The following is a 13535-nucleotide window of genomic DNA, read 5'->3' on the forward strand; positions in this document are numbered from 1 at the left end:
GCAGAAAATATCCAGGTGTCATTTCCAAGATTAATGTGCTAATCACATTTTTCCTCCCATTTCTGGAGCACAGGTCTTCGACCTTTTCTTTAAGTTGCCTTGTTTTTCTCTATGGTTTTAGTTAGGATGTTTTGGGATGCAAGTAAAAGGAGATCCAACTCAAAATGGCTTAAAGCATTAAGGAATTTATTATCTCATGTAACATTAAGTCCAGAGGAAGGACAGGTTCAGAGTTGGTTAATTCAGTAGCTCAGTGACATCATCAAGGATCCAGGTACTTTCCATCTTTCTGAGCTGCCATCCATGGTGTACTGGCTTTTGTCCCCAGATTTGTCCCCCTTCATGGTCACAAGATCATTGCCACAGCTCCAAACATCACCGTCTCATGCAACAACCCAAGGCCATAAAATAAGCCTTCTCTTGAGTCTCCATTTAAATAGCAAGGAACTTTCTCGGAAGCCCCTCAGCGGACTTCTCCTTCCTTCCCTTTGGTCAGAACCGTGTCCCATGCCTCTACCTAAACCAACTACTACAGGCTGAGAATTATTACAGCTGGCCTGATCTGATCCTGATTCACTCCCCCTGGGGCTAGCATGAGGCCTGAAGCTCTTGGCCACCCAACTTCTGAACAAAATCCGAGTTCTATTAGAGAGAAAGAAGAGACAGAACTGCTGGGTGGGGAGCAAGCAACGCCCGCTGTAATTATTCGTGCTACCCTGCACGGCTAGAAGGGAAAGTTAACCAAACTGCAGGACCAGACTCTGCCCATGCAGACTCCCATCTCATCCCCAGATCAATCACTCACGCAGACAAACCCTGTCACTTGTGAGAGTAAGAGAAAATGGCTCCACCAGACACAGCCGACTCTCACTTCTGGGGTCTGAATCCTGAAGGAGACACGCGGGTGACCTCGTCCCGAGCCTCTCTGGGTCCTGCGTAATCTATCTGCATGATCTACTTGAGGGGATCGAGTTTGGGATGGACACTGCTTCCCACGCGCGCCAACAATGCTTCACAAGGCAAAGCTGAGTTGGCGGCATAACTGCTCGTAATCATGTCCACCTCACCAACATTGCTCAAGTCAGGGATGTCTGGGTAAAAACTCCCCAAGGCAAAAACAAGAAACCTGAATGCGAGGCCAAAAACAAAAACACTTGACAGTAAGCTAGGGCATGGGAGAGGCTTGCAGGCACTGATTAAAATCATCCCAGAACTTGCAAACCCCCTTTCCAGGCGATGGTCTATCTTGGGGAGCAGCAAAGTGGAAAAGTAACTGAGGATGGTCCCACACAAAGGTGGCACATCTGGCAACAGGAAAAGGGCCACGCTAAAGTGTCACTTCAAGGGGCCACTTTCAGCTCTGGGAGATTAGCCTGGACCAGACAACTCTCCCACAAAAACAAGAGCAACTAAAAAAAGCAGACAATTTTTTAATTAAAACAAACTGAAGGCCCAGGAGCTCTGCAAAGGTGGGAAAGATCTGAGGAAGTCGGATCCAGAGAGAAGGGAGTTCCACAGACAGGGGTCCTACCCTCAGAGCCTTAGTTCGCCCCGAGGCTCTTTCCAGCTACAGGCTTCCCTGAGGAGAAGGTGAGCAGAGCGTCCAGAATTCCCTCAGGCTTGGAAAGGAACAAAATTAGAGTTCAGGGCCTGCTGAGGAAGAAGGGTACAGCAATCGCCTCAGGGACTCAGCTGCGTACTGACCAAATAGTGTCCCGTGTCCCCTCACATTCATGTCCACCTGGAAGCCCAGAAGGTGACTTTATTTGGAAAAAGCCTCTTTGCAGATGTAGTTAGCTGAGATGAGATCATACTGGAGTAGGGGGCGCCCTAAGAACTGCTGTTCCTCTAAGGAGAGGAGAGGACACAGAGATACAGACCCAGAGGAAAGGCCGGCTGAAGACAGAGGCCAAGCCTGGAGGGACGAAGCTACAAGCCTGGGGACGCCCAGGACTGCTGACAGGCAGCAGGAAGGCACTCTCCCGCAGAGCCTCCGGAACTGAGAGAGAATAAATTTCTCTCTGTTGTTTGAAGCCACCTAGAGTGTGGAAATCCATTATGGCAGCTCTAGGAAGCTGGAAACCTCAAAGAACTACACCCTAGAAATAAGGCAGAAGCAGAAACACATCCGCTTAAGCGCTGACGCCCAGGTGGGAACTGGCTCCATCCTTGACGGGATTAAGTGGATCGTCCTCACCCTAATAGCCTGAGAAGCATCAGTAAATCCTCCCTCAAGAAAGATAACATCATCCCACACTTCAAAGTGCCTCTGATTCTTCACACACAACATCTGGCATTCAGTGGAAAATACGAGGCACGTGCAGGGACAAGAGTGTATTCAAAAGCAAGACAAAAACAAAAACTAAGGGACTTCTAGCTACAGCCAAGTGAGAAGGTGAACAAATCCTCTCCCCAAAAACCAACTATAAAACTAGACAAAATTGACAAAAACAACTGTTTTAGTACTCTAGAAACCGACTTCAAAGGCTTATAATCTGAGAGGTATTTACACTTGAAAACTGCTGAGTTTAAGGGAACGATAGCAACAGTGCAACAATAAATGAAAACCAACACTCTGTCTCAAGCGTCAGGGGCGAGAGGGAGAGGTGGAGACTGTGGTGAGCTAGGGCACTCCTCCCCATTTACAGAGGGCAGGGGCACCCGGCTCCAAACAAAGTCAACAGAAAATGTGGGCCCAGAGTCAGAGGTCCCCAAGTTTAAGACAAGTTAGAAATCCGTATTTCAACACGAAATCTTCTAATTGTTAAATGTTGGCAACTTAAAAAAAAATTTAAGTACACTGTACAAGGGTACCAGTTTCCAAACTCAGTCCTACATGCACCGTCACCCAGAGGACCCCATGCAGTCACGCCTCTGGCAGACTCTCAGTATTACCTGCTGTATTGTGATTCTCAACAATGCCATTTTGTTCAGTCATTACTCTGAAGTTTCAGCTTTTCTCTCTTCATCTGTCAACAGAGCTAATGCAAGAGCACTGTGGATTAATTCATGTTATTTATTCTCTCTTGTCACTGTGAATTCAGCTAACTGAGCTGGAGAGGTCTACAGAGGAGCAGCAATGGGCATCAGGCCTGCTGCCAGAGGCGGCAGGAGGCGGGAGCCAGGAAGAGGCAGGAATTTGACATCAATCTGACCTGGGCTGGAATCCTCAGCTCTGCCATTTACCAGCTGTGGGAACTTGGGCAACTTATCAACTTATTTGAGCCTCAGTGTCATCTTCCAAAAAATAAGGACACCATCATCTATCCTAGAAAGTTACTGCCACATTATCATCAAGAAGCACCCTCTCCAGCAGCTCGGTACCAAGGCCTGGGCTTTGCAGGCACTTTCCCCTCAAGCCCCACCACAACCCTACAAGGCAAGTCCTTTATCAACCTTATTTTACACATGAGGAAATGGAAGCTCAGAGAAGGAATGTCCCAGAGAGCTCACGTGTGACAAGTCACTGAGCAGGGATTTCAACCTTGTCGTCGACTCCTGAGCCTGATATTAACCCCTAAGCTACATAAAGGGCCTCACTCAGCAGCCAGCAGGGATGAGGCAGCAGAGAGATGCTCATTTCCATCCACTCCTTCTCTTCAGATTTCCTCTTCTTCCCTCAGCCTGAAAGGGCCATTCCAATGGCTTTAAGAAAGCCACAAGAAGCCACTGATCTGCTCTTTCCCAACTCTCAGCAGCTGAACCTAGCCACCCCCGTGTCTCTCACGAGGTTTCTAATCAAATGTTCAATAGCAGGAAAGAGGTTTTAATCAGCCAAGGACCATCCTGCACCTGTGAATGGTTAATTAACACTGCTGACAATGACAACAGAAGCCCTTTGCTGCCACTCAAGGGCTGAGCTACTTTGGTCTTTCCTTTGCTTCTAATTGGCTAGGAGGCCACCCAGCACATCCTCCTCAACAGAAAACAAAGCCAGAGCCTCCGCTCGCTTGTCAGTCTCTTCGGGATGCAGGATGCAGTGCAGAAACGATGCTAAGACCCGGGGCAGTGGGAGAATGTCAATGCGGAGACGTCTTGCAAATGTGCTGGTGCTTCTCTGGTTATCAAGGCCAAGGAATGAAAAGACACAGATTCTAGTCTAGGTGAGAACAGAAGGAACCGTTCTTCACGGCCAAAGGTCAGATCCTCGGGGACGACGAGCTGGAGGAAGAGGCTAAAAGTTCAAAGGGTGCTGGGGAGAGGAGGTAGCTGGTTCAACATTTCTGAGGGGCTATGAAGTGAGGCAGGTGCTTCTCAGGAGGCCTCCTGACAAGCTCCCGGGCAGACGAGATGATCCACCTCTACAGGTGGAAACAACTAAGGCTCCAGGGGCCCTTCCCAGGTCATACCAGACCTACCCTCACAGCCTGACGCCAAAGCCAGGGTGGCCTCTGCCATGCCCAGCAGCTGCCCTCACCTCGGCGGAAGCAGACCCAGAGCCTCACGGTCTACTCCACACCAGTTTCTCTAAGATAGCTCCCCCAGAGACAGGTAAGATAGAAACGGGAAGAAATACAAGGGCCTGGCAAGCCGAAGGGGACTCTGGGAAAGCCACGTCCTCGAACAGCTCATCAACCAGCTATAGCCTAAGCCCTCCCCCACGCAGAGGCTCAGGAGAGCATCATGGCCATGAGAAGCCACCAAGACAACTGAGGCTGGCACCCAAGGTGGCCAAGGCAGCTGGCAGTAGTCTCTTCGAGGACTGAGGCCCTTGATGCTGACTCACCTCTGAACTGGCCCCCTACACTTCCAACTTCTGAAGAAGGGACTCGGCACAGAAGAAAAAGCAGTGACAGGAATCCCTCTCGCAGCTGTGCCCTGACCCCAACAGGAACCACATTCATTTCTGAAAGTTAGCAACTAGTGAGATGAACAGGAATCAAAGATTTGTGTAAGGGCTGAGAGGAGAAAGGAGGGAGATACACCAACACGAGGGAGAGGGCGGGGCGAGGGCTTCAGTGGGCAGAGAATTCCCAGACCCCTCCACCAGACACGGCGAGGGCTGATTTCAGCCATGAAAGGAGGGCAACTAGCAAAAGATGGCACATTTTACTCAGCAGTGACACTGACATTACCACAGTAGCTAGAAAGATTCAGGAATTTGGGGGCGGCAGCCACAAGCAGGGTCTGGAAGAAGCTGCTCTTGCAGATGTGGGGGAGGGGAAGGACATAGGATGTTTTCAGGCGACGCACTACACTTCAGGGTTCCCATCCAAAGCAAACCATTTCGAACAGTTTCCTCATCTGGAGAGCAGAGAAATAGAGGTCGCTACTACTGTAGGGGAGGAGGACATTTCCTCTCCCCAAATGGGGGTTCGTCTAGCTGGAGAACAAATTAAATTCACATGAGACAGAATAGCAAGAGAAAATTAAACAAAGCTTTATGAGGAACCATGGCCCGGGACCTTTCTTCCCGAAGGAAGAAAGGGCACCTAAGAAGTGGGGTGCACAGAGTGGTTATATAGCCCCAAACAGGGTGTTTCACATGTGATTGAAATGTGCCTCCCACAATAGTCACAAGATTGCCCTGTCGGCACAGTGCTTGATGGACACAGCAGGTAATGGTCTGCTATCTCGGTGGGCGTAGCAGGAGGCAAGTTGATTGTCTGGAGCTGGGCGGTCACAGGTGAGCTCAGCAATCAGTTCCTAGCCTAAGAAAAGATGCTTAATCCTTAAAGAAATGCCAGCGTTGGGAGGGGGAGGGAAGTTAGTTACAGGAGGTTACCAGACTAGCACAATAAAATGCAGATTTAAGTCCTTGCCTTTGGTATTGATTAAGAGTTTTTAGAGAGAAGGTCATCTCCTTTCTTCTTCCTGGTACAGAGAGGGAGGCACCTTTTACAGACAGAGATTTACCTTACAAATGTAAACGTGTCCTAACAAAGGGCAAGTTCCATTCCTCAGAGCCTCCTTCCCTGTCCCAGTTTATGAAAAGCAATCAGCCTCAAATAATCCTGATGCCAAAGAGACATATCTTGGGGTGGCCAATTTCAGGTCCCCACACTACTCACAGGGCTGTTGTGAGAACTAAACAAGTTAACTCACATAAAAGACTAACAAAGTGCCAGGCTGCACCAAGCACCCGTATGTGTTAAGGGTTATTAGCGTTATCCCCGTCATTCAGAGACAGAGGAGCAGAGCACCCGGGAACCGCTTTAATGACTTTGAAATGGATGGAAGCAGAACGATAAACTCAGACCTGCGTGGTTTCTGCTGCTGCTGTTGGAGACAGATTTAATTACGAAATGTCACATATCCCCATGCATAAAATTAAAACAGATTATTAATTTCCCAGCAATTGCCACACCACGTTGGGAAAATAAGCACCTTGGCTGCAGGCCCCAAGCCCCTCAGAGACTGCAACACATGGCTCTGAGAATCCTGCACAAAGGATGTCCTCATTTAAATTACGATGCCAGACAACACCATTACTGACTACAAGTAAGACATCCTTACACATGGATCTCTGCACCGCCACACCACGTCCCCGCAACACGTCCCACACAATGACCGCCTTGCCCACTATTAAATAATAAAAATTAAAAGAGAGAGCCAGAGACCAGACAACGTCCTCCAGGCCGCAACTGGCCCCACGGTACCTGTTTCAGTTTTGCTGGCGAAGCCTGCTGCCTGTTTGAGGGCAGCCGCTGTTAGTGCTAATCCTCGACTCCTCTTCAAGCCATGCTGCAGGACAGCCTCAAACTGGGCGCACAGACAGGTTACCCTGCGAGAGAAGCAATGATTTATCAATTCACCCCGAGAAGGGCGGGAAACCACCAGGATGGCCCCAGCATCTCCAGGGAGGGGGTGAGTTGCCAGGTGTGAACCTCAGCGTGAAGGTACACACTAGACACCTGGATCTACAGGCAAGTAATTGACATGTAATTGACCTGGGTCGCTCCACACACCTCTCTCCATTTATATTTGTTTCTCATAACTCAGGGAAGCCCCACACAGTCTAGCCATATTCATCAGACTGGTGAAAGCACAGTAACAATTCGCAAGCAACAAGGGAAAATGGAATTGGTGCCAGCCAGCAGAGGAGAGGGAAAAAAAAGCCAATTTAAAAACAAATCAGTTTGGCGTGGGGAGGGGTTGGGTGTTAATTGCATCCAATTCACAAGTTTCAACTCTAATTCTTATCACGTGTAGTTTAAGGAACAAGATTATCTTTTTAAGAGATTGAATTCACCAGCCTGCCAAATTGGAAACATTGTGTAATTTCATGGCCTGTTACATACACTAAAACAATAATATGAATTCTGATTCTTGTTCTTTATTTTGCTGTAAGAGATTACATTGTGAAGTCAGATCCAGAGTTGATGGAATTTTCAATTAAGTTACAATTACTGTGCATTTAATTGAATTTATTTCCCAATAATCAAAGAAATAGGAGATTCAAGAACATCTTTGCAAAGAGATAAGGTCACAGCAACTACACTCGATTCTCAGCAATCCTCCCAGGGCTCCTGGGCGCCCAGCCCAACTGGGTCAGTGGACTTCAGAGACCCTTCCATTCACTCACACAACAAATGTTAAGAAATCCTGAACTCCTATCTGCCAGGCACAGTTCTAGGCTCTGAGAATACAAAGAGACAGGTAAGGTCTCTGCCTCACCACATTTGCACAGTTCTAGCAGATACACAAACAAATAAGCTAACCAGACCATTTCAGTTAATGAGAACTTTGAAGAAAATAAAACAGGACGAGTTGGTAGGTGGAGACAGGGCAGGGACAGCCTTGGATTTTATGGCCTGAATGGAAGTAACTTTGGAGTTATGACCTGGATATGACAAGAAGCAAAGGGCTGGGCAGAGGGGCCCAGTGCAAAGGCCCTGGGGCCACCACCATCTGGCTCAACCTTGCCTAACTGCAGGCATTTCCTGCTCCACCCACCAGCACACTTGTAGTAATAATACTCCAAAGGCTTATCACTCTGTGGGTGGTAAAATATTTTCATGTCCATTACTTCATTAGCTCCTCCCATCAACATTATGATATAGGTGAGGCAGGTGTTATCTCCATTTTACACTTGAGGAAACAGGCTTACAGACATTTAAGAGATACTACGTAATAAGAACATAGTAAACAGCAACATAAGACGCACCTAATTAGCAGCAACATCTCTACTCCAACCCTCCCACCCCCATGCTGATCCAAGGTGGGTTCCACTCCACTCCACACCACCAAAACAAGCACGCTTATTCTAAGACAAAAAGTCCTCTCCCTCCCATACCCCACCTTTACTCAAGTCATCTGTCTACACCAGAACACCTTAACACGGCATCAGCAAATACACAGCACTTGCACGTTTACTCTCCATTCTGTGCCCGTGACAGACATCACTAACCCATCCCAGCATTCAGGGCTACCACTGCCAACAATCAAAGTTGGCCCTCCAAGGAAGGGAGCCTATTTGGCATCCCAAACCTAACGCCTGTCCTAAACTACATTATTTGGTTTCCAACTCCTACCTTGTCTTCCTGGCTCCCCTGCACCTAGTCAGTGCCTGGTACATAATGTGTGCTCCATGAACATGAGTGAGTAATCTTCAACCATGGGTCCCAGAATAGTCCTCCGTTGAAACAACCCTCTTTGCTGGGCAGATGTCACTCCTAAATGTTACATGTGCATATGCTAGTCTCTCTACATATCCATGCAGGCGCATATCTGAGGGCTTCCTGAAAGCTGGGACACTCACCAAAACGATCTAAATTCCATAGGAACCGAAACAGAGGCATAGCGAAATGGAGCAAGACCAGGGCCCTATCTCAGGGGGAAAAAATGAAAACCCTGGGCTGTGTTTAGAGTTCTCCACAATAAACCACAGCCTGTCCCTTTAAATGAGCCATCTGCAAATACAAGTAACTGAACAATCCCTCTTAGTTTGCTTGGCTCTAATGCAGTCAGTGACTGCCCCGCCTACTCCGGATCACACCTGGCCCCTAAGGGGAATGGAATGCAGGTGAACAGTACAAAGCCAGTCCCCAAGGTTCGGGTTACATCAGCAGTATCACCATCCAGACGCAGACAGGTCACAATCAATCTAAGACAGCAGAAAACCCAGATGCCTGCTAGCCCTCTAGCTAATTCACTAGGACGCCTGCCTTTCTGAAGGCCGTTCTAATTAACACCCTCCAGGGGTCCCCTTTTCACCTCCCCATTCCACCTGACTTTACACCTGCTGGTCATTCTGACTTAGCTCAAGGGACTCCTCCTACAGGAAGCCTTCCTGAGTGCTTCCTCATTCCGAGCTTCTTCCTACTGCAGGACTTGGCCAGTCTCTCTGTGAATGATGCGCTCCGCACTGGTGTCTCCTCTTGCTCACGAGCTCCTTACAGCAAGGATCGCACCTCATTCATCTTAGTTGCCCCAGCACTTAGCACGATGCCCCGCTACTGTGGGAAATATGACCCAAATGGTCCCTCCCCTCAGAGAACTCAGAATACGGACTTGATGTACATTGAGGTGAGGGACGCATCTCAGGAGATCTTGTATAATTTTTAATCCAAATCCAGGTCAGCTAAGACTAGTGAATGAAGGAGAACACACTTGTCCAACCCCGTGAATCTATACCCCTTGGCTTGTGGCGGGCACTCTGGAGGCACTGACTTATAACCATGTCACCCTAAGGTTTTCCATTTCTTCCCATCTTTACTCAGTTCCATGATAATTCCTGCAAAATGAAAGCGGCTCCTGCTCTAGTGGAGTTCTTTATTTTCTCAGCTCAGTCTCTCCTATATCCCAGAATGCTCTCTGCTAAATGCTCTCTGGAATCACCGTGGTAGGTTGGCTGCCCCCCACTGCATTTTATCACAGCCAACTTCTATGACAAGTTAATGAGTTGAGCATGCTTTTAATTAACTGGGGCACTTAGTGAATGTTTTAACTTTTTTCAAAAACATCAGTCAAGAAAATCAACTTCTTATGCACACAGCTGCTTACCAGATAAATGGATAAATAAAATGTGGTGTATCGATACAACGGAATACTATTCAGCAATGAGGAAGGGAGTGGAATCAGGGACTAACTGTAAATGGGCACAAGGGAACATTTTGGGATAATGAAAATATTCTAAAACTGGATTATGGTGATGGTTGGACAACTCTATAAATTTACTAAAAAAAATCACTGCATTGTACAAGGGGTAGATTTTTGTGGTATATAAATTAGACTTAATAAAGCTCTTTAAAAAAAAAAAAAAAGCTGCCTTCAAGGTGCCCAGTAAAAGCTTGATGAAGGGGTGAAGGAGCTAATGAATGGAAAACGAAATAACTTCCTCCTGCTGAATTTCAAACTGTCTACCAACACCAGCACAGCTGGACGCCGCATGAGCTTAACTAGGTTACTGCTAAAATTCTGCAAGCAGAGGTTTTTCTGAGCTTTGTCCTATATTTCAAGACTGCTTAACCTGTCACATTCATCTATCATAAGATTCCTAAGAATCCTGTACTTTTTTATGGCAAATGTTAGAACAAAAGACAGGACCAGCAATAAAGGCTGCATTTTTACGACCTGCATCAAATTAACGTTGTGACTGAAGAGCATATTTCAAATTGATCCTTTACTATGTTACAGCTTTACTGGAACCTTTTGGGGAAAACCAAGTACAATCACGAACAAGGACTGGATGATCCTCGTGAGGACAGCCCCAGTGTCAGCTGGAGTCCATTGTACCCATAAAAATCAGCCAAGTAACAGCATTAGCCATAACATTTAAGACAGTGCAGTCATCAAGCAGCCTGCTAAAGCAAGGCCATTACCAGACAAGCATTTGAAATGGGCCATGCCCTATATTTACATTTTACAAATTAAGTTTTCAAAAAGGTTCACATCCTCTAACTCATGAATTTTACTGACAGAAACCAATCCTCAGCTGCAATCTACAAGTCAGATAAAGATTTAAGAATGAAAATATTCAAAATAACATGATTTACACCAGTGGAAAGTTAAAAAACACTTGAAGATTTAACACCTGAGCAACTGGTTAAACAAATGCTAACACAGCATATAACTGAATGCTATTCAGCCCTTAAAAATATTTACCCAGAGCTCATAATGATAAGCCAACAGGTTTACAATATAACATAAAATGAAAAAGAAGCAGGGTACGAAAGTGTATATTAAGTATGCTCTCAAGTATGCTAAAAAAAAAACCAAAATCATAAGGGAATTATGTGAAAAAATTAAGAACCACTTGGTAAAAGAATTACTAGTGATATCTTTCTCGCCCCTATGCTTGTCTGAACTTAGCTTTTTTCTAAAACAAGCGTTAAAGAAGTATTCATGTCTCAAGAACCAGAAATATTGCTACCCTGAGCTACAAAGAATGAAAAAATACGGCTTCAAAGGTATGGTGAGGAAAAATCACACAACTATATAAAATGCCTACAAAAAACTTTAAATAGTATTTTTTAAAAGCTTAGATTATAATGTTAAGTGAAAAAAAGCAGATCTACAAAAAGATCTAAAAATGTTCCTAACCCACAAAAATAAAAAATATTACAATAAAAGAAACTATAACATTAAAAGTTTGGGGGTTTTTTCCTCCCCAAAGCCCCAGTACATAGTCGTACATTCTAGTTGTAAGTCCTTCCAGTTGTTCTGTGTGAGCCACCACCACAGCATGGCTACCGACAGATGATGGATGGTGTGGTTCCACATCCAGGAACCAAACCCGGCCTGCTGAAGCGGAACGTGCCAAACTTTAACCACTAGGCCATCAGGCCTGCCTCAAAAGTTGATTTTTTTTTTTTAAGCAGACAAAATGGGGAGGGGAGTTCCATTCACAATAGTAACAAAATTAAAATAAATCATATTTTTTACAAGTAAGATATAAGGCCTATATGAAGAAAACCATAATATTTTCTTAAAAGATATACAGATTAGCACTTTCCTGGGTGGGAAGATTTGTCAAAATAAAAATGTCAATTTTTCCCAAATTAATTTTTGTATAAATTTAATAAATTCCAATAATCATCACAGGAAGGACTTGGCACAGTGTGGTTTGGGGTACAGGGATAAACAAATTGATGGAGCAGTATAGAGAACCCCCCAGAAAATCCAAACAAATATGTAACCATTTTATACATAATAATGTTAGCACTTCAATTCAGACAGGCAGGAGTGGGCTGTTTAACCAGTGGCACTGACACAAGAAGCTACAGGGCTGAAATACGAATAAACTTCTATCTCAAACCACAGAACTAAATTCCAGATGGATCAAGATCAAAGAAAAATATATGTGTAAAAAAAAATAAAACTGTAAAAATAATAGAGAAAAATACAGAAGAACCTCAGGATAAGATACTCTATCACTAACATTTTAAATAAATGAATACAGTCAAGTTGCAGGATACAAAATCAACATAGAAAAATCAGTTGCATTTCTATACCCTAACAACAAAGTAGCAGAAAAAGAAATTAAGAACACAATCCCATTTACAATTGCAACAAAAAGAATAAAATACCTAGGAATAAACTTAACCAAAGAGGTGAAAGACCTGTACACTGAAAACTATAAAATATTGTTGAAAGAAAGTGAAGAAGACACAAAGAAATGGAAGGATATTCTGTGCTCTTGGATTGAAAGAATTAACACAGTTAAAATGTCCATACTACCTAAAGCAATCTATAGATTCAATGCTATCCCTATCAAAGTTCCAACGACATTTTTCACAGAAATAGAACAAAGAATCCTAAAATTTATATGGAACAACAAAAGACCTCAAATAGCCAAAGGAATCCTAAGAAAAAAGAACCAAAGCTGGAGGTATCACACTCCCTGATTTCAAAATATACTACAAAGCTACAGTAACCAAAACAGCATGGTACTGGCACAAAAACAGAACACAGATACATGGAACAGAATCGAGAGCCCTGAAATAAACCCACACATCGATGGACAGCTAATTTTTGACCAGGGAGCCAAGAACACACGATGGAGAAAGGAAAGTCTCTTCAATAAATGGTGCTGGGAAAACTGGACAGCCATAGGCAAAAGAACGAAAATAGACCATTATCTTACACCACACACAAAAATTAACTCAAAATGGGTTAAAGACTTGAATGTAAGAAGCTAAAACCATGAAACTTCTAGAAGAAAACATAGGCAGTAGGTGCTTTGACATCGGTCTTAGCAGCATATTTTCAAGTACCGTCTCTGACCAGGCAAGGGAAACAAAAGACAAAATAAACAAATGGGACTACCTCAAACTAAAAAGCTTCTGCACAGCAAAGGAAACCATAAACAAACTGAAAATACAACCTAACAACTGGGAAAAGATATTTGCAAGCCATATATCTGATAAGGGGTTAATATGCTAAATATATAAAGAACTCATAGACCTCAGCAATAAATAAACTAGCAAACCAATTTAAAAATGGGCAAAAGATCTGAGCAGACATTTCTCCAAAGAAAATATATGGATGGCCAACAGGCACATGAAAGGATGCTCAAGATCATTAGCTTTCAGGGAAATGCAAATCAAAACTACAAGGAGGGGCCGGCCTGGTGGCACAGTGGTTAAGTGCGC

The 13535-nt window shown here is 44.8% G+C and overlaps 1 protein-coding gene across 9 annotated transcripts in view; it reads right to left on the reverse strand.

Moving 5' to 3' along the window:
• The window catches only part of SNX29 (sorting nexin 29), a 590085-nt gene that overhangs the window by 542222 nt on the left and 34328 nt on the right, over positions 1 to 13535 (reverse strand). For 8 of the 9 annotated variants that reach the window (XM_070568519.1, XM_070568518.1, XM_070568526.1 and 5 more), the window contains one exon: positions 6600 to 6724. The exons of the other annotated variant lie outside the window; for it this stretch is intronic. In XM_070568519.1, the coding sequence (XP_070424620.1) occupies positions 6600 to 6724 (125 nt within the window). The remainder of the gene's footprint in view (positions 1 to 6599; positions 6725 to 13535) is intronic. 9 annotated transcript variants of the gene reach the window in all.

Source organism: Equus przewalskii, chromosome 12 (assembly GCF_037783145.1).
Source record: "Equus przewalskii isolate Varuska chromosome 12, EquPr2, whole genome shotgun sequence".
Taxonomy (NCBI): domain Eukaryota; kingdom Metazoa; phylum Chordata; class Mammalia; order Perissodactyla; family Equidae; genus Equus; species Equus przewalskii.